General features: G+C 36.5%; 1 protein-coding gene across 1 annotated transcript in view; it reads right to left on the reverse strand.

Annotated features, from left to right (window-relative positions):
• Positions 1-22,668, reverse strand: part of NLK (nemo like kinase) — a 121,698-nt gene that overhangs the window by 34,397 nt on the left and 64,633 nt on the right. The window contains exons 2-3 of the mRNA XM_016201908.2: positions 21,883-22,012; positions 13,234-13,289 (exon numbers count right to left, since the gene is read on the reverse strand). Coding sequence (XP_016057394.1) covers positions 13,234-13,289; positions 21,883-22,012 — 186 coding nt within the window. The remainder of the gene's footprint in view (positions 1-13,233; positions 13,290-21,882; positions 22,013-22,668) is intronic.

Here is a 22,668-nt window from a genome sequence, read left to right on the forward strand (position 1 = left end):
AGAGAGAGGGAGAGAGAGGAACATTGATCAGCTGCCTCCTGCACGAACCCTGACAGGGGATAGAGCCTGCAATCCGGGCATGTGCCCTGACCTGGAATCAAACCTTTTAATGCGCGGGACGACACCTAACTAACTGAGCCACACCGGCCAGGGCTAAATCATCTCATTTAATCCTCATAATAACTTGGAACTATTCCCATATAACAGATCTAGACTGGCGGGGGAGGGGGGGAGGGATGTCAGGATGACAGGCCAAATAATGATACTCCTTTTGCCAACAACTGAAAAATAACACAAAGGTTAAAAAAATCATAGAGGCAAGTTTTTCTTCCTCACTCTCTTTGCTTGTCTCTTTCCACCTCCTGAGCACTTCCTTCCTTCACGTCTTATTCTTTCACCCTTCAGTTAAATGACAAAGCTAAAATTGAAAATTCAATAAACATTTCTCTGTATCTATGAATCACATATGCTTACTTGAACAGGTTCATATTCCCTAATTTTTTTAATGGATGAGGACAACTTTAAAAATTAGCATATATGTGCATATATATATATATATATAAATATATATATATAATAGGGACCACCCGGCTAACTTTTTGTGTGTGGTCGGGTAGAGAGTTGGGCTAGTAGTTCCTGACATAAAAAAAAGAAAAAGAAAAAAAGTCTTACCTAGAGATTGCTGAAAATATAGGGCAGGCCTTTGGTGGGAGGGATAAGTTTAAAATACAAGTTTTGGAATCATTAGATATAAGAAATAAATAGCAATCTCTACTTTCTACTAAATGAAATCTGCCACAGATGGAGTATTAATTTTGCTTTTGGTTATAATCTTTTTCTTTGTACAAAGTTTTTCTCTTTTATTAATTTTTTTTCCATTTCTTTCCTTCTTTTATTTTGAGAATCTAGATACTAAAATTATGGAAACACGTCACCATTAATGGGTTATAAATTCAACCTCGATGACATTACATTCTTTAGAGTAAGGCACACCAGTATTCAGTCTGCAGAATAATGCTCACCAGAGCTGTTAGTGCATAGTGCCCAAATATAATATGCAGGAAACCCTGCTAGGCTCACACAAAGGTTGCTGAGGAAGAAAATGTGTTCTTGGAGGAAAGAGTTTAAAATAGGAAAAAACAAAAATAAGGACTCCTCTAAGGAGAAATGAGGAAGGAATATCAGATAGATCAGAAAGACAGAGAAAAGAGAGGGTGTTTAGTGTAATTGTACAGTTTGTACAATTTTCTTTGATGCAAAAAGAATTGTGGGCTAGAAGACCAGGTAGAAAACTAATCTAGAGCTTGGCAGCAAACTATAACTCAATGGTAAGCTTCCCCTGACCTCCTGTTCCAATTTAAACAAATCTGTACTATAATCAATATCTGTTTAGCCCACCTCTATGATGCTGTATCTATTTTAGGAAGTAATCTAAGAATGCACAATCATCAGCCCCAAGTCACAAAGCTTGACTACTCCAACTGTCAAAGGTAATTCTGCACAAAAAACTACACAATCACCACAGAAACAAATGCTGACACCAAATTCTGACCTTCGATTACAAGTAAGATGATCGAGTCCTTTTCTATTTTTAGAAAGTCATGATTACTCAAGCAGTTTCAAAGGCTGTAGGACTGGTGCCAACAGCATCTTTGTTTAATCGTCATCATTAGCATCAATAAATAGCTTGTATTTATTGAGTTTTCCATATGTTAGGTATCCAGCTTTAAATTTATTTAGCCTCATCTATTCCTCATTACTTTAAGAAGTCAGTCCTATTATGATTGCTATTATACAAACAAGTGAAGAGGTTTAGAGAGGTGAAGGAACTGGCCAAAGGTCACAGCTAGTATTCTGCAGAGTTGGCTCTATAGCCCAGGCTTTGTTCTTAACCTGTTCTCTGTCTCAAAAGATTAACTAAACCTCAGAAAAAAGGTGAATGAAATAATTCTACTGCAGAAGAGAGAAAGCCAGGAAGTGGATTCTTAAAATGAGGAGTTAAATGGATTTAGGCAGTGGGAAGCAGTGTAGTGTAGGTTTTGGAATCATAGACGAGGTTGAAATCTTGACTCTGCCACTTACTAGCTTGATAACATTAGACAAGTTAGTGCCCGGGTTTAGATCTTGTATGTGAATCACATACAAATGCCCGGCACATGGTGAACAGAGATTATGTGGGAGCTACAATCATCATCGTTGTAGGAGGGAGGAAGGGTACTGAGTTTACTAAACGTCAGTATGCTAGGAACTATGCCAAATGTCCTACATTCATTAATTCATTCATTCCTTGCAACAGTCCTTCGAGGAAAAATTATCTCCATTTATCACTGAGAAAACTGAGGCTCAGGGAAGAGTATCAAGTAACTTTTTCAAGGTCAAAAAGCTAGTATGTTAGAAGTGGGGGAAGGGGATTTGCAGTTGAACTCAGGACTGCCTTATATCAAAGTCCATGCCTCTGCCAAACTGACTTGTGTTCTTATTTCTTCCCAACACTTCCCCCTTCTTCCCAAGAAAAAGCCAAAAGAATGTAAGTCAAAAAGAAACACAAAACAGGTAACCAATTAAAAAAGCTATTTTAAGTTCCTGATCTTAAAAGGAAAGATCAGGCAATTTCAAAGGGGTATCACTGCTGAAGAGGACAATTTTATTAACTTATTGATGGGGTCTCATGTGTTTTTTTGTCACCAAACAGTATGTCCAGGATAGTTACACTCCTTTATGAGGGCAAAAAAACTTTTCTTAGACCAAGAGAAGTTTTCTACAGTGCATATTATTTTTGAGAGAGACCTAGGGCTGGTTTTGGACAAATTGGAAATTCAAGGGAGCAATTAAAAGCAATTAATCTCTGTGAGATCTCTGTATACCTCCACATAGGGGGTCTCCTGGTTTTGGTAAGGGTCTGCTAGTTATCTTAAATCTTGAGCCCAGGGTGGTAAAAATTAGCTATCAGACTGGTATCCCATATCTGATTAGTATTCTATATTTCCAAAACAACAAACACATACACACACAAAGCAAAACTTTGTTTGGCTCATGTATGACATATTTCCTTTGGAACAATGCCATTTTGACCCAACCCTATTTTCTACCACCTGGCTTTCTTGCCACTTCTAAGTGATGTAATAATGAGAGGAAAAGACTATCAATCAAACACATAATTATTAAACCCATCACCAACTATATAATCCAGTGCTCTTAATATATAATAATGACATTCATAAAGTATTCAGAGAGCAAACTGACATAATAAGTAGTGCATAAATAAATTGTACTCTGGCTAAAATACAGGTTTGTGCTAGTGTGCTGTAGGTCTATTAAGTTCCCTAAAGTACTGCTCTCAAATAAACTGAGTTGGTAGCAGGAGACTCAGCTGGTCTATGAAGTGGCTAAAAGCCCCACTGCTTCCCCATATCCTCCAATTAAGGCAGGTCTAATATATTTAGTGGCTTCTGAAACCTCTGGGTCTCCACATAACACATGCTTCCTGGTGTCTACCAACCTCAAAAAATAAAGTCAGAACAGTGGGATATAGCAAAACGATCAAATAAATCGTCCTATAAGCTTTCTTAAACTCTCACACCTGAATTAAATATGTCAAGAGGCTAATAACTGGAAGGTTAACCAGGGGGTTAAGCAGTTCAGGAGAATGATAAGGGGGTTATGAGTCTTTTCAGCAGCTCAAATTAGGGGTGGCTTTGTTGTTATTCAATATTACCCTCTAATAATAGAGAGGCCTGACAGCATTTCATTCCCACCAGCTGGGAAGGTTTAGAGAGATATTTATTTTTAATGGAGAGGTGAAAAGACTAGATTCAAGCTTTAGAATTTTTTGGCTTCACCTGGAACACAGGTGTTTCAAAGAGTTGGTGTGAATAAGTAGCTCCAGCTATGTATAGTGACTCTCTTCAAAGCAGAGTGCAAAAACTTCCAACTGTGAGTTGGAACTTTTAAATCACCTCAGGAATTGGCAACACACTAAAACTTAGGTAATCTTTATGCAGCCAGGAAAGGAATACTACTATAGGGCTTGAAAGGGGAGTGGTTCTTGGGATGGTAGCTGAATGAGGAAATTATGATATGTCCTTTTAATTAATGAGGAAGGCTTGGTAAAGGTAATAAGAACAGCAGAGTAAGACATAATGTGGATGCAGTCTGAATGAAAGGCTTGGAGGTGTTAGAAAGTTGAATATTACATATATTTTCTGGGAAGAGGAGACCAGGTAAGGGAATATGAAGTGCTGAGGTTAACAACCCATTCCTCATTAACAGTTTACATCTTGTTTCTTTTAAATCGTCTCTATATAATAACCCATTCTTCTTTGAGTTCACATCTTGTTTTTCTTCTTTAAAAAATCCTCTCTATAAACAGGCTAGGTTTGTTACTAACAGGCCATTATGAAAGTCCATTTGTTTATGAGAACTTTCTAATGACATATGTTGGTGGGTTTGACATACTCTGTTTGCATCAGAAAGTTCACAGTTCCTATTGTCTTTATGGTTCACTAAGTTCCACGTCAGTCAATCAGTTAGTCTGTCTATCTGCCTGCCTGCCTGCCTGCTTGCCTGCCTATCTATCTATCTATCTATCTATCTATCTATCTATCTATCTATCTATCTATCTATCTATCAATCATCTATCTATCTATCTATCTATCATCATCATCATCAATCAATCATCTATCTTTTCCATTCCAATTCAATCCTTAACATTAAGTCTATGAGGCAGGTACAATTATTATTCTCCTTTTATTAACCAGGAAACTGAAGCGCAGAAGGTTAAGTAACTTGCCCAAGATCACACAGGTAGTAAGAGGCAAAGCTGGGATTCAAATCTAAGCAGTCTGGTTCTAGGCTCCATGCTCTTCACCACTATATTTAATAGAGTTTGTTTCCATTACCTCGAGCTAGAAGAATATGCTGGTTAGGTGGGCCCTGAACCAATCCTAAGGATTTTGAAATGAACAGAAGATGAGGATTTTGTTCCTGCCTCATGATGTGATAGCTACTAAGTCTCTAAACTCAAGACTGCTTCTGTCAAGCAGCAAAGCTAAGGGATACTGAGGTACGGCAGGAAGAAGGAAGGGAGCAGGAGGCTGGCTTTACAGTGCTGTTGTTTAGGCTCTCTACCAAGTGCAGGATACCAAGAATGTGCACTGGAGGAGCCACCAAGGATCTGTAGCTGCCTAATATAACAATCCTCTAAGACAGCGATTTTAACCAGTGTGTCGCAAGAGGCACACCAGTACCCCACAAGAATTTTTAAAACATGCAATACCTGACTATTTAGTCAGGGCACTGATCTCTTTTCCCTTAGATTATCAAATTTAAAAAATGGCAACTGCCAACCCAACAATGGCTGTCGGTTTGAATGAATCAAAATTATACCTATTTTTTTTGTCAGATCGGCAAAAAATATATTTTTGGTGTGCCACAGAATTTTAGTAATTAGTTTGTGTGTGCAACGAGATGAAAAAGGTTGACAATTGCTGCCCTAAGAATATGCGATGAAGGTCAATTTTCCACATTCCCACGTTTAGGTCTACTGACCAGCCTATGAGTTAGATTGTTCCCACCCCTCAGACAAAAGGGAAAGAATAAAACTCTTTCATTACATAGCTAGAGTCACTAAGAACTGGGGGAATTTATAAACTATTAGGAACAAATGCTTACTACTGATGATAAGGTGCTGTGCAAATATGTCAAGAAAGCAGTGCTAAATAAGCACTTTAGTAACAGATATTCATTCTGGACAGCTCAAGTTGTGTATACATGTGAAAATTTGTGATATAGTCCTAAGTTAAATAGCTACCTATCAGGTTCAAAAACTCACCATCTGGAGTTCAGGACTATAGCATGCTGCTCCGCCTGCTCGATTTAACTGAAGTCTAAACACATTTAATGTTCTGTGTGCAGTGAGTGACTGACATTATATGAAAAACTAATAATGATGTGTTAAACCTTTCATATAGCAAAACAGGGTATTTAACTGGTTTAGCTGGATTGGGAGAAGAAAATGAAGAACCTGTTGTATCAAATTATTTCCTACAGAATATGGACAGAAAGCTTTGAAAACACAATTTTAATCCCTAAATAGTCTTTACTGATTTCAGATAATGAAAACTGATTCATTCTCTCTTTAATTTAATATTGGACAGAAACCAACATTAAGCCAGATTATGAAAAAGAAATCTTGCAATATTATTTATTAAATAGGTGCCATATAGGTCAACACTTCTACAATTTTTTTTTAAAAGTCTTCATCTTCGTGTGATACATGTTGGAACAAATATGAGTCAGGTGATCTTTTTCAAAAGGACACAGTGAATTTTAATAAATTGTAGTATGCAGATCCTCAAGTCTGGCTCCTCAAGCCATAGGTTCTCTTATATGAAAAGTCTAAGAATGGCAGTTAAAACATGTGTAAACCCACAAAAAGAATTAATTCTGAAATCCTGCCATTCCTGTTTGAAAGAAGAAAACCTCACAACCATAAATACGTGAGACTTAATAGTATCTTTCCTCACATTTTTTTTTTCTTTCAAAAATCTGGTCCACAGAGGAGGGAAATTTCAACCTAGATTTCAGATACGTAACTGCCTCTGAAATAAAAATGAGGGCATTAAGTAGCATAGATAATGAAAATCTGGTTTATGGATATTATTGATTTCAAACAATGCTTTCCATGTGAAAGAAAAACAGCAATGCATCACAGAGAGAATTGCTTTCTCTTGTAACAAATGGCCAGCCCTAAATCTCATCATCTTCTTTGCAACAAAAAGCATGGGCGCCTTTGCAACTAGAAAAAATCCATGTGTGCTTCAATTAGAATCACTGACCTTTTCTGAAGCATGCCTGAGCTTCTCTATAGAAATCAATGGAATGAAAGGTCATGTTGTTAAAATGTTTGAATACAACAATCTCTTTCCCAGGCAAAGGCAAATTCCCTTTTCTTTTCAAGGTAAATAATTTGTTGTACAGAATGTCAAAAATTAGAACTACCTTTAATTTGCAATTTAAAACTGACTCAAAAAAAAAAATCAATTCTACTGCCAGAAAAAAACCTGGAAAGTTATCATTCTATATACTCTGACATAGCCCAAAGTTTCTGTTGGCTGAGTCCTTGTCACTAAGGCTATAAACACATATGCAATAAAATAGAAAGAGCATTCTAAAAAAAATTATGTTATTTCAAACCTCATCTCTCTTCTCAAAGTACCCTGTCAAATGTAGATGGTAAGCCTGGTGACTACTAATCTCCCACCATCATAACCCTCCAAAGCAAATGCACACATACAAAACCTAAGGAATAGAAGCCAAATGAAATAGCTGGAACAGTCACTGTTTTTTTTTCTGAACATTAAAACACACACACACAAAAACCTATTTGAAAGAAGAGCCTTTACCTAGTTTAGAAATATTTTACTTCTCTAATTTTTTTTTTAATTCATAGAGGCAAATTCTCCAATCACCTCTTAATCCACTCAAAGGATAAAGGATGCACGAGTCATATAAACCACATCATGATTCTTTCTGCCAATATAACAAATCTTAACACTTTCTCCAATAGACAATGAGCCCTCAAATTAGACCCACCCACCCTTTCTTATCAGTGAAAAACTTACTTCTGTGTCCAGACAATCTGGTTTCAAATGTCCTTCTGTCCATCAGAATTTGAGAGAAATTTACTCCAGTCTGACCTATTGTAAAGCTGCAAGAGTGATGTCATTAAAACCAAGAGTAGATTACTATCAGTGGTATAAACAACTACAAACAGCAGTCTGAAGGAAGGACAAACCTCTCAGCATGTCAAGCTATGGATGTTTCCTTACCTTATCTACTCAGTGCTACCCATCACCAGTGAAATTCATTTTTGGTTGAAGATTTTCAAAGACAAAGTTATTAAAAGGAATAGTTATGAAGGGCAGAGAGGGTTCAAAACATATGGAGAACAAAAACCTAGAAGAATGAATCTAGGAGAGGAATACCAGAGAATTCTGTTTCTGAGTACTTTTTATGGCAGCTAAGAAGAGACAAAATAAAAATGGTCCATTTTAAGGGATCTGCCTTCTCTGTCCAGGTATTAGGTCTGTTATATGTCAATTATAAAGCTGGGGGGGGGGGGGGGGGGAAGACCTGCCAGAGTGCCTTATCCATTTGTTCACAGTTCCCACTTTCTAATATTTATGGAATGAATGTTCTATATGCATGGACCCACCAACAGATATCAGATACTGCCTAACGTTTTGTGGAAAAATAAGAATACACCTGGAAATATTGAAAATATATTTATTTTACTAATAGGTAATTCATCTTTATGGATTGAAAGAGGAAGGACTAGTTAAAATGTCTTATTGTATGAAAATTAGAAGTTCCAGATCAGTCTTCCAAACTCCTTTTTTGGGGGGAGAGGAGGGCAAAACAGTTGTTTCTACTTAGGAAAATTTGGTTAAGCCCTGGCTGGTGTGGCTTAGTTGGTTGGAAGTTGTCCTGTGCACCAAAAGGTTGCCAGTTCAATTCCGAGGCAGGGCACATGCCTGGGTTGTGGGCTGAATTCCCACTAGGAGGTGTGTAGGAGGCTGCCCATTGATGTTTAGCTCTCACATCGATGTTTCTCCCCTTCCCCCCGCCACAACAACAAAAAAAATCAATAAAAAAAATTTAGAAAGTTTTGCTTAATATCTCTATTGTAAAACTGATTTACCTGGTATTATACTTGTTCGAAAATTGTTAATCATCTTCACTGCACCATGAGCTCCTTCAGGATAACAACAATGGCTATTGTGCTTTATACTACCTGCTGGTACATCTTCCCTGAGGGTAAAGTTCTAAAGTTAGGGCATAAAACAAACATCAAATATCACAAAAAACCATCTGGGAAGATGCTATGTTGGGACCAATATATCAAGCTCTCATTAAATTCAACAGTATTGTGTTCTCTGGTATTGGAACAGAGTGCTGTTTTCTTTGATCGCACCCCATATGAAATAGACGTCTTGTGTTAAAATACCACTCTCAACACCAGTTTGGTGAAATGCTCTCACTATGGGAAGCCTATAGGAGCTGAAATTACCTGAGGGAATAAATAACACACTCTTGATTCCTAGCTCATGCTCACTCTGGAAAATAACCTAAATGAATGGAAATAAGCTAATTAAATGATCTCTCTCTCTCTCTCTAGATCATGTTTAAGAATCATGCTGCAAGTTTACAATAGCTAAGATCTGGAAACAGCCCAAGTGCCCGTCAGTAGATGCGTGGATAAAAAAAGCTGTGGGACATACACACCATGGAGTACTATGCAGCTGTAAAGAAGAAGGATCTTGTACCCTTTGGGACAGTATGGATGGACCTGGAGGAAATTATGCTAAGTGAAATAAGCCAGGCAGAGAAAGACAAACATCACACGATCTTGCTTATATGTGGAATCTAAAGAACTTAATAAACTGATGAACAGAATAGATTCAATGACATGGAAGCATAAATCAGACTGATGAATGTCAGAATGATGGAGGAGGGCAGGTGGGTGGAGGGGCAGAGAGTAACCAAAGAATTTATATGCATATATGCACAACACAAGGACACGGACAATGGTGGGGAAAGGGACTGGGGAGGGGAATGGGATGGGGTGGAACGGGTCATTGGGGAGAAAAAGGGACATCTGTAATATTTTAAACAAAAATAAAAGAAAAAAAAGAAAAAAAAAGAACTGTTCTGTGCTGCATATGCTTCAGTTTAAATGCATGACTCTGACTCTTAAGTTCAAAAACTCATTGTTCAAAAAATGAATGAAGTAGAGTTTGGGTGATTAAGCTCAAGGCTCTGGCATACAGCCTTAAACTTGACATCTCATTTTGAATCCTGCCCTTTCCAGTGCTGCTGTGTCAGAATGAAAATAAAGTTAGAACATTTTGCCTAAAATATGATATAGTCTGAGTTTCTTAAAGCTTAAACAGATGATGAAATAGGTCTTGAGGTTTTAAAAAATTTGTCGATCAATCACAGTTAATTTGGTTGTCAAAAATCATTTATGATGGATTTACATGAAGAGAATGAACATGATTATGGGGAACGTGGTCTCCATTTAAAGAGCTGATAAGTACAGGAGTAAGCAACTTCCTTCTCTCCTACCCCTTTCCCAGGCTATGGTTGGTTCCAGGGCTAATCCTCTAAAGACCTCTCCTTTAAAAATAAAGACATACCAGAAACTAATTCCATAGTCTCTTATCTTTGCCTGATCTAGCAGCCTTCCCAACAATCCCGATCTCACCAGAGATGACACAGCTGTTTTATATTTACATATTCATACTGATAATCACTCCAACATTCATACGTATAGTCAAAAATTACACAAGTAAAAACAAGAACACTGAAGTTTAGGTTTGAAAGATTTTTCCAACTGTAGACAGCTAATTACTGTGAAAGCAACAAATGTCAATTTTTAAACCTGAAAGTAAAAAAATAAAAAAGTAAAACATTTAAGTAAATGGTATATCAGAGGGTACCATACATATTTAATGGCAATGTCTTTTATTTAAACATTTATAAACAATTTTTGGGAAAGGAATTTTATACATTCTGCTAGTTAATGAAATGAGGGAAAATCAGTTACCAACAGCTACTATACTACGTATGCCACTCATGGTTTTTAAGTCATAACTGTGCTAACTTTTCTTTTGCTCTGCAAGTATTTAAAATAATAATGAATCAAGTATCTCCCAGGTTCAATTAAATTATGTTCAATAATAAGTGACTGAGAACTCCTAGCTTATAGAAGCACACATAGGATTTTTAAAGGAATGACAAACCCAAGTACACAAAACTAATACCTGATATATAATTCATGCTTCAACTATAAGACAGAAAATGTATATATAATGAACTAGTTAAGTGTTCAGTGAAGAGAATCTAAGTATATTTGGCACTTATTAAATACACCCATATTCGCCAATTCTCTTATATGAAAATATTCTTTCCCCACAGAAGGCCTATATTCAATAAAGGGTTAACGCAGCAGATCTGGACTGCCCAAATCCTACACATTCCACAAGTCTTTAGGACTGGTCCCTGACTGGCTCCTGGGAAATAACCTTTGTGCCCCTGCAATATCCTGTCTCATAAGAGTATCTCAGTATACCCAAGGCTTTGGCCACATCACACAGTTTATGCTAACAATGTGATTTATGGTATACACCTGCTTTTGTTCGCTTGGGGCCTTGGTCGAGCCATATTAATTTAAACTCTGGGTGGGGAGAAGGGTGTAGGGCTGGAGACTGAGTAGCTAAGATCAGTTCCTTGGGTGCTCTCTGCCTACCTACTGACCTCCAATAAAAGCCCTAGCCTCCAAGGCTCAGGTGAGCCTTCCTGGTTGACAATATTGCCTGTGTTGTCATACACCGTTGCTGGGGGAATTAAGCACTCCCTGTGCAATTCCAACAGGAGAGAACAACTAGAACTTTGTGCCTGGTTTCTCCTGAACTCTGCCTTATGTACCTTTTTCCTTTGCTGATTTTAATCTCTAATCATGAGTAAAACAGCTTTCCTGGGTTCTCTTGAGAACTTTCCAGCAAATCACCGAACCTGAGGGTGATCATGGGGACTCCTGACATAGCCTATAATACTGTAAAATTCTTATTTACTAAAAAGGATTTCTTCTAATTTCAAGGTTTGGTGTCAGCAACTTTACTTCCAAAGAGGTATAGATAGTAGTACACACTCATAGGAATGTTTTTAGTATGTGGATTTCCTTCCCACCATTAAAGTTTTTCCTCAGCTGCTACTACTGACAAATAGTTGAGGAGAAAAGAGCTTTCTCAATTCTTCTATCTTTAGGTTAATTTTGTTCTTTTTAAAAAAAGGGTGTGTCAGAGCCATTTGGCATGACCCAAGATCTCAGGTACAAAGACACTCTTCCAGCCAGGAGTCAGTCAAAGGCCAGTCCCTTCTTTGAAATGTGCAGGGTTGGAGTACCCCAAGTCCACTGAATTAACCCTTTACAAAGAGATTAATTCCATGAGAGACTCATGGGTTAAAATATCATCAAGGATTACAGCATTCAATAGCTTCTGGTTTATTGATCAAAACATCCCAATGTTGATTAGTGACAATTCAATCACCTTACACGGTTTCCCAATTCCCTAGTCACTTTAGTGGTTCTCTTTCCCTTTGGGAAGTTCTTAATTGTTCTGAGTTATCAAGGAAATTATGAAAGATAACTGTCTAGTATGGAATTACCTACCACCTATGTAAGAATGAGATTTTCGTTTAGCGCACTGCTCAATCAGAAAAAGCTTCTTGCTATTATATTGGTTTCCATTCTGAGTCACAGGCCTATTGCTAATAAAAAGCCTTGAGTGAATAATGGTGCTATCATGAGCTCACTGAATTAAAGATTTAGGATTTCCTGTCTTTCACTTAAAGCTTTACCAAGTTAAGTACAGAATGATAGGTAAACGGTGATGTTTGGCCTGGGAATGTCAGATGGCCTAACTTATGTCTTAATTTTTTCCATGCATAGTCCCAGGAGCTATTACCAGGCATTATTATACAGTTTATTATCCACGATACCTAACACACTATTTTTACATGTTAACTGTAGTAGTAATAGGAGAATGTTAAAGTCTCTATTCTGACAGAATCATATATGTAGGGGCTGAAATCAAGACTATACAGTCAGACTGCCTGGAATTGAACCTTAATCCCAACACTTACTAGGGCTATAATCTTGGTCAAGTTTTTTGTTTTAATCTTCTGTGCAATTCCCTCTTCTGTTAAATGGGAATAATCACAATACGTCCCCCAGATGGCTGTTATAGGGATTAAATAAACTCATATATGTAAAGAACTTAGAATTGTGCCTTGCATCTGACAGAAACTTAACGTTAAGTGACGGGCATGACCATGACCATGGCCATTATTCCAAAGAACTTGGAACATTTAACTTACATCATCTCTTTAATTTTCACCTTACCCCAAGAGGTAGAAAAAAGGACAATATTACAGTTAAGTAAAATATTTGCTCAGAAGTCCTGTTTTGTGGTATCACCAATCAGGATATATTGATCAGACTAAGCTCTGTCAGATACTTGGGATTTAAAAATTACCTGGTTCCAGGTACTCAACCATTTCTGCAGGGATGAGATTTAATACCTTTCAAGGCATGAACCCCAAAAGGTGCTAGAAGAACAAGTTAATTAAAAAATTGTCCCCTTCTTTCACATTCCCTGGTTAGGATACATTTCTTCAAAATAGTCAATGTGTGGAGGTTGGAGTATGTCAAGGGCAGAGAGTACCTGAGAAAAGGAAAAAAAAGTAAAATTTAGAGAACTAAAAATGAAACAACATATGACATAAATGCAAGTAAATACTATTAACACTTCAATGATTTAAGGCTTAGCTACAACTGCCCATTGAGATTTAACTAAATTTATCAGTCAAGAGACTCAGATGGGTTTGTAAACTTACTATCTAAAAGATAATTCTACCTAAACCAAATGAGAGGCAACTGGGTTATACTACATGCTATCAGATCTCCTGCATAGGACAGTATTAGGAAGAAATGTCCTATTTTTAATAATTGGTATTGCTCTAAGAGCATGAAGAGCCATACCTGCCATTCATTCCTTTATGCCTCTGTTCAAAAAATGTTTAATAAGTGTATTCTACCTGGCAGGCATGTGGCAGGCTCTTGCATTATAAGAACAAAACTGATATTCCTGCTCTCATGACTAGGGAAGAGGAAGGCATTAAACAATAAACAAATAGCTAATGATATTTATTATTATGAAGGGAAAAAGAGGAGTGGGGAGGAAAAGCTCCCCTGAGGTAACACTGCTCTAAGAGTGGAGGGCTGAATAGAAGTTGGTCAGGCAAATGTAAGTCATCAAGGCAAGGAAGAACCAGGACGATTCTAGAAGCAGAAATGCCAGTGCTCCTGGAACACAGTGGGTGGGAGGAAAACAGGCTGGGATAAAACAGAAGAGAAAGGCAAGGGATAATCACATAAAATTTATTTAAATTCTATTAAGCATTTTGAATTTTATTCCAAGTCCCCAAAAAAGTCATGAGGGTTGGAAAAAGACTTTAAGGCATCTGAAATTCAAGTCCTTTATAAAAAAGCCATCAAAACATGACAAATAGACCTACTTCTCGTACCAGCTGTCTAGCTACTCTTTTAAGTCCCAACTATAATGTCACATTTAAGAATTCATTACCTTGCTAATGAAAAATACCAGGCTCAAAGGATATGGAAGACATTATTCAATAGGAAGTAAACTGTGTGGTAGTACAAGTTCGATTTTTCTGATCTGGGGCTTAGTGTATTAAGAAAAAAATTTTTTTTTATTATGGAGAATTTCAAACACATAAAAGTGGGCAGAAGAGTATAAAGAATACTCATGTAATTATGTAAATACTCATGTAAACCTAGTAGTTATCTGCACATGACCATTCTTGTTTCATCTATATCCTCTGCTCTCCCTGTGTAATTGCGAAGCAAATACTAGGTTTATTTCAGCCATGCATGTCAGTATTTCTAAAAGATAAAAACTTAAAAAAACACCAATTATCAGTTATAAAAATTTGATGTGTTTATTTTATTTTTCGAACTGAATTAATATCAGTTTGTTAAGAATAAAAACAAAGAAATGACCAATCCACTGCATATGCATGCATAATGTTTCTTAATACCACCAAATATGCAGTGCTCAACTTTCCCATTTTCTTTTTTTTTTTTTAAAGTTTGTTAGTTGAAATCAGGAGCTAAATAAGATTTACATATTATGGTTGATTTATGTCTTTTAAGTTTTTTTAAAAAATGGTTTTCATGTGTGTGTGTGTGTGTGTGTGTGTGTGTGTATCTTTATTGATTTCAGAGAGAGGAAGGGAGAGAAGAGAAACATCAATGATGAGAGAATCATTGATCCACTGCCTCCTGCACCCCCCCTACTGGGGATTGAGCCCGCAACCCAAGCATGTACCCTGAAAAGGAATCGAACTGCGATCTCCTGGATCATAGGGTGATGCTCAACTGCTGAGCCACACCAGCCGGGCTATGTCTTTTAAATTTTAACCTACAGATTTCTCCTTCATCTCCTTTTCTTTCCCCCTTGCAGTTACATGTGGAAGAAAACTTGTTCATTTTAAAGGTTATTCTTTTTTCAGCCAAGCATTTGTCACTTTAAAATTTTAAATTAAACTAAAACCTTCTGTAATGAAGCCTTCACCCACTTTAAAACTAGTTAAACATAAAGGTTTTAAAATAGTTTAGATGTTTATTATGAAGAATATCTATCTTTCCTTTTGAATTAAAATGTTTATACTTAAGAAAAATAACAGATTTTCCAGTTTCTTGAAAGAATCATTTTAAAAATTATTTCATTTCTATTATTTAAAAAAGCCTATAATTAGCTAGTGTCAAAAATACACGTAATTTCATTTCTTATTATGTGATAGAACAATTTTTAACATGAGTATTTGATGCCTGAGGAAGGCAGTTAGAAATTAATGTTTTACTTGACATCTTTCGGACTCTAAACTCTGTATCTGAACAACATACATCCTGTCTTGCAGGAAAACAGAATGCAATGAGTGACGGCATCCATTAGACAAAGCTATTTCATACTTCAAATCTATCTGCTATAATTAGAGGTTACCTAGAGGAAAGTGACAACCATACATTTAAACCCTGATAGAGAAGAATGAGGCTTTTTGTAGAAAAGCCATACAAAACAGGGCTAGACATTTGCGCTCAAGCATTTAGCTGTGATTGTTAGCTTCAAAGGTGAAATATTTTAAACTCTGTATGGAATTTTTTAACAGCCTATTGTTTTTTACTCCTGTTCGTTCTACCTCAAAATGTTATCAGAGGATGGCATTCCATAGTGTTTCAAGGTGGCACAAACAGAGCTGAGACCGCTAGAAATGATGCAGGAATCTCAGAAGTGAGAAGAAACAGTAGCAGAGCTTTAACCGCCATACTTCATGTCTGGTTTCCTATTTATTTAAATAGCCTGAGTCCCTCTAAAACTCCACTATTATTTGTGGGAATAACCTACGTGCGATTAACCTTATGTTGTAATTATAGGAGGATGCTTGTAAAGAGTCGAAAGTATCCCAGAATACCATCAATCCTTCAAAGGATCTCAAATACAAAAAAAAGTAGGAATACCTGTCTAATTAAAAAACGAACTAAAGTTTAAAAAAATGGTCATTACCAAACAGTGTTTCAGCAGATTTCTCAAATCTCTTACAAACTGGACAAAAGCTGAGATGATAGCTGCTTTTTAGAATTTTAACCTCTGTGATATTAGAAGATTCATTGTAAATTGGTTACACGATGAGTAAGTGGCTCATTTTTTTAGTCAGCCCTTTATCAATAAAACAATTGCTAAGAATAATCTCAATCCCAAAAATAAAGCTAGAAATTTAACTGTTCACAGAATTGAGTTAAATCCCATGTTTGGCAAAGGAGCTGCTCCCTCCTTATTCTCTCACTCCCCTAAGAGATTTTAAGTTCTTAAGGTAGAGACTATGTTATTACTATTACTTTTATAGTTGTAACATATAGTAAAGTACACAAATCCTAAGTGTATAGTAATTCAATTTATTTTTACACACACAAAGTGTGTAACAGGACAAATTTTTATTCCATGGTTAAAATCCAGATCAAGAAATTAAGCATTTCGACAACCCCAGAAGGCCTCGTTGCCTCTTTCCAGTCAAAACCCATTCCTGCTCAGAGATTACCACTATTCTCAATTCCATCACCACAGATTAGTTTTGCCTGTCTTTGAACTTTATACAAAATGAATCACAGAGTCTTCTGTGTATGGCTTCTTTCATTTACTGTTACACCTGGGAGATTCATGGTTTGGATTACATTGACCGCACAGCTCATTCTGGGGAGAACAAGCCTATCAATCAGCCACCCATGTTGATGTGGCTGGGGGCGCCTTTTCACTGCCGTGGAGTACACCATTACATGAATGGAATGCAACACGATGTACTTACCCAGGGTGCTGCTGACAAACATACCCCCCCAATTGCTAGGTATTATGAATAAAACTGCTATGAACATTCATGTACAGGCCATTCGGTGGATATATGCAATCATTTGTCTTAAGTGTATCAAGGAGTAGAACTGCTGGGTCACAGGGTAGGTGTATATTTAGCTTCAGCAGGAATCCAGTTTTCCTAAGTGGTTTTACAAATTTACACTTTCACCAGCAATAAGCATTTCAGTTGATTCACAGCCTTGCCAACACTGGGTGTTGTCAGTCTTTTTTATTTCAGCCATTTTGGTGGGTATACAGTAGTATCTCATTGTAGTTTTAATTTACATTTCTTTAACAACTAAAGACTTTGAACACTTTGTCATATGCTCATTAGCCATCTGATTACCTTCTTTTGTGAAATTCTTAAGTCTTTTACTGATGGACAAAACTCTCAATTTGTAGAAGCTCTGTATAAGATATATGCTTAGATACAGAATTTATAGTCTGAAAAATGTCAAGTAAATATTTATTTCTAATCGTCTTTCTCAAATGCTAAATATTTATTTAAAAAATTGTTCTATCACATAATATATTCTGGAAACAAGTTTTTTTGCTGGATATATGTCTGAGGTCTGTCTTTTCATTCTAACTTTTGATGAGCATTAACCCTTAATGTTAATGATGTCCAGTTTAATCATCTGTTTTTTTAATGGTGAATGCTTTTCTTGTTCAACTAAGACATCTTTGCTTATCTCAAAGTCATTAAGATATTTTCTATGTCTTATTAAAGAAGCTTTATCATTTTCTCTTTTATATTTAAGTCTGTGATCCATTTTGAATTAATTTGTGTATACACTGTGAAGTGGAGGTTTTTCATATGGATATAATTGATTTCTGTTTACTGAAATGTCCATCCATTCCCCAATGGATTGCAGTAGTGGCCTCTCTCGTAAATCATACGTGTATGTCAGTTTATAGACTCTCTATTCTGTTCCATTAATCTATTTGTCTATCCTTGTGCTGCCTTGATTACCGTGGCTTCATATGTCTCAATACCTGGAAGTGTGAATCTCCAACTTTGTTCAACTTCTGCAAGATTGTCTTGAATTACTTTAAGCCTATTCGATTTCCGTAGAATTTAGTATGTTTGTCAATGAACACACACACACACACACACACACACAACTCTGCTGAGACTTTGGTTGGGATAACACTGAATATACAGTTCAATTTGGGGAGAACATATCTATTAACTAGGAGTTTCTCAATCCATGAACATGAAAGAGGGTATTATTTTAAATGCATCAAGAATTTGCCCACTACCACAAATTTTAGGCACAGAGCAAACAAAACCAAATTCACTCAAAGGTAACCTAATCTACAGCATCCTTTGCCTTTTTACACTCCTTAGCAGAAGCGCTAGCATTAATAATGTCTATAGCCAAACACATGTCTGCACTTAGAGAAGGGTCCTATTGGTCCCATGTTAGTATGATTCTTTGTTCTACTTATGAACCCAGAGAGGCCTTGTTTGAGTTAGGTGAGACTACACAAAGGAAAACGAATGATCCTTCTTTGCCTCCATTATCTCCTCTTTGCATCCTCTCATCTTCTCTAGAGTACTCCAGAACTAAAAGACTGGGAAAAGGTATCTCCAAGAGAGAGATCACTGAGGTTATCATTCTAGACCCAGAGATTTCTCTTTTTCTAGCACTTTCAGTCATTCATTTATTCTTTAAATAGATTGCCTACTGAGTGTTTGGCACTATTGCCTAAGGAAAAAAAAAGCCCACAACCTGTACTATAAGGGGTTCTTAGCAGGAATCAATGGCTCCCAAGGGGGCTCTGACTGGGCTTTAAAGGACTAGTGAAAGCCTAAATGACATAAAATTGTGTGTATGTGCATTTTTCCAAGAAAGGGTTCACAGCTTTCATCAGATTCTCAAAGGAGTACAAGATTGAAAAAAAATGAATCATCTCTTTTCCATGCTGATATGACAATTGTGTGTGTGTACACGTTTGCACAAGAGCACAGGTGGATAAAGTAAAGAATATTTTGCCAGATTTTGTAATAGCTCATATTCTGACTAGTCGCCTAAACAATATAAATCTTTACAAAGGTTAAAACCATTTCCGTCTTCCTAATATTACATCAAAGTAAACCTATCCTTTAAGATGATAAACAGCCTGTACTTTTAAGGGGGGAAAAAGTGTGTGTATGTGTGTGTATATCTCAGTCAGATCACCTGAAATCAATGAGTTTGATATAGTGACTTTGTAGGTTCCATTCAAAAGAAAACACAAAGCCTCCTAGGGTTTTGTAGCTGTTGTGACACACAAAAACCCATCCAAATCAAAATCCAACCTTCCTACAACAGCCAGGTTAATCTTTCCAAATGTCATTTTCATCATGACATTCCTTTCTTCTCCTTCTACTCAATCAAATCTTAATCTCAGAAGACTCATCTTAAAGTTTACCTTCTCCATGTTTAAAGCATCTTTAAGCTTCTAAGTCCACAAAACAATTTGTACCTTCTCCTTAATATTATGGTACTTGTCCACCAGCATTCACCCGAGAAGCTTAAAAAAATGTAGCTACCTGGGCCTCAACCCCAGAGATGCCAATGTAGTAGGTCTGGATGAGACCCATGAATCTGCATTTTTAAGGCTCACTCGTGATTCTAAAATACTTCTAGGTTTGGTTTCCCGTTTTTTGGTATGCATAGAACACAGAATGTCCTGTAGTAACATTTAACCATGCAGGCAGTCTTCCCATAGCACCGTTATCATAGTATTTACCACATTACTAAACTCCTTGAGAGTAGAAACCCCTAGAAGCTAATGTAGTTTAGGAATATAGCATGTGTACAATAAAAGTTTACCAAATTAATGAATATGGGTTCTGAAGCATGGCAGATTTAGACTCTAATCCTGTGCCACCTTCACCTTGGGCAAGTTACTTAATTCTAAGCTTTGGTTTACTCCATCCTTGTCATCCTGACAAGCCATATGTGACAAAATTTTTAAGGATTAAATGAGTTAATGTATGTGAAGCATTTGGTATACTCCCCGAGACACAGTAACAAGTGTTAAACACCTGGTCCACTCCCCTTAAAAAAAACCCATGTTTTAAACTTTTTTGTACCCTCCACATGACCTAGTACTGCACTCTATAAACAGGACACAATTAATAAACATCTGTTGGCTTAACTATATCAAATACCAGTTGCCTCTTAGACATTCCACACATACCAGGTATGTTGGCCCTGAGATGCTTCTGGAGATAGATCACAGAGCATAACATAAATTCATTATGCATAAAACAGTGGTGACATGACATCTCCCTCTGCCTCACTTTTGAATATTCCCACAGAAGTCACAGCACTCTCTTATGATAGAGCTTATTAGGAGCTCCAGACAGCGGTTGTTGTGTTTTAATAGGTGTGATTTTCAAGAATTCAGTTTGTTTCTTTTCTTACACAACTCATTCTGACACTATCTGTGTGATTTAGTTACTCTATAGTTCCCATAGTTACTCTATGGGAATGAGTCCTGAGAAAAAAAATACCAGTAGAAGCCTATTACACCATCCCTCCTTTATAAAAGAAGCCAAGACAGATCTGAATAAACCATTGAAACCCTTAATGAATGAATTTCTGATGCCACCTTCAAAATATTTCTTCACTATGAATACCATTACTTGAGTGTCTGACAATGTACATATGGTTCGTACAGATTAACAGCCAGGTTAATCTTTCCAAATGTCATTTTCATCATGACATTCCTTTCTTCTCCTTCTACTCAATCAAATCTTAATCTCAGAGGACTCATCTTAAAGTTTACCTTCTCCATGTTTAAAGATGGAGATGCTAGGGTAGTACTCAGGCACAAACTAAGCAAGCACCTGCTATCATTCTAAATCACTTCCAAAATTTGAGGAACCAGTCATAAAACAGAAACGAATGATATTTTTAAAAATTAAACAAACACATTGCTTGACAGTTACAATTGACAAAGATAGCAATAACTTAAAAAAAGATTAATAAGAAAAATGATTTCCAGAGGGGTAATCAATAAAAGAAATATGTCAAACCAAGGAGCTTCAAGTAAACATACCATAAATTTGATTTTCCTAGTTTTACCGAATACTTCAAAATTACACGAATTTCTCTCTTAAAGAGAGAACCACACTTTGGCCAAAGTTCTAAAGGTTCCTGTGTAAACAGGCAATCAGACTCACAAGAAATTACTATTTTTCTGACCAAGTTTTCACTTCAGCAATTAAAATATCACAGAGGTTGAGTACCAAATGCAGAGTGTGAGGCAGTTTTTCTTTTCACATGAAACTGAAAACTAAGAGTTCACTGCTAACATCCCCAAGGTAAATTTTACATGTATCTAACTTTTAATTCAGGATTACATGAGGTGAAGCTATCTCTCAAACCACAATGATTCTATTCGCCCCTAAGTCTTAACAAATTTAAACACAGCCACACAAAGCTAACCTAAGTTACTTTAGGAGCTACACTGTTTTTTAAGAGGTGAATCTGCTTCCCGACGTCTTTAACTTAATCTGTGATTAGAAATACTAAAGGGTAAAAATAAAGCATTTAAAACCAGGGGCCAATTATTTTTACTTAAATCACCCCATTGTACATATTACACTCTATTTTTATGTTGAATATTAGTATTGTTCCTCAACTAAATAATAACATTTGCTTTACATCAATTACTATTTATCTGTCAATCTCAGAATTCATTTAAACTTGCTCACTGTTCACAAAAAGGGTCTAATTTGTCGCGGGAGTCTTTTTCAACTCTCTTTTGTTCTTTACTAATACAATTAAGCGCACTTAGGAAATAGTTTATCCCAAACACCAATTTCACTTACATTATCATGTTTAAAAAAACACAACATCTTCAATTCCCGGAAGACTCTTTTGCAAGAGACCAGATTCTGGAAGACGTTGGGCATCTTTTTGAGTGCTACTCTCTTTCCATCTCTTGGATCTGTTACTGACCTAAAGAAGCAATATTTGGGGGGAGAGAAAAAAAAGACAAAGACATCAATTCCAAACTTTGTTCTTTAATGTTTCAGAGCAGGACAAATATCTTTATCTTAAAAACTAATATTAAATCCACTTAATAATGCTTAAGGTGTCAGTGAGAGAAATTTAAAAAAAGTACACACCTATAGTCAAAGGAAATGTTTAGCCCACACAACTCATTTGCCATGCTTTTTCCTTTACTTTTAATCCCTGTCCAAATTCCTATAAAGTTACTCTTTCTGAGAGCTTATTTATTAGCAAATACATCTGAGGTAGAAGGAATATTAGTGGCAAAGCCATTTTAAAGATGGGAGGAAAAAAAGTACAGAACGTTAACATGATAGACATCAAATTAGTCTTATAAGCTTTATTTTCAGAACCAAATTCAAGATGGAAGAGACATGTTCATTCAGATGTTACCACATTTAGTTCACCAGAGGGAACATAACTTAAATATTTTGGCTTCTTATATAAATGAACAGCTTTTAGTAATAAGGACTTCAGTACCACCAGTAGTTGAACAGTGTGCCCTCCTCAGAAGACTAAGTGCCAGCTTAGAGCTATAGCTTCTAGGTTACAATAACCTCTTTCCTTTTGTTTCTCAGCTCTTGGTATGATAGCTGCCTCCG

This window comes from Miniopterus natalensis, chromosome 17, assembly GCF_054644295.1.
Source record: "Miniopterus natalensis isolate mMinNat1 chromosome 17, mMinNat1.hap1, whole genome shotgun sequence".
Lineage (NCBI taxonomy): Eukaryota > Metazoa > Chordata > Mammalia > Chiroptera > Miniopteridae > Miniopterus > Miniopterus natalensis.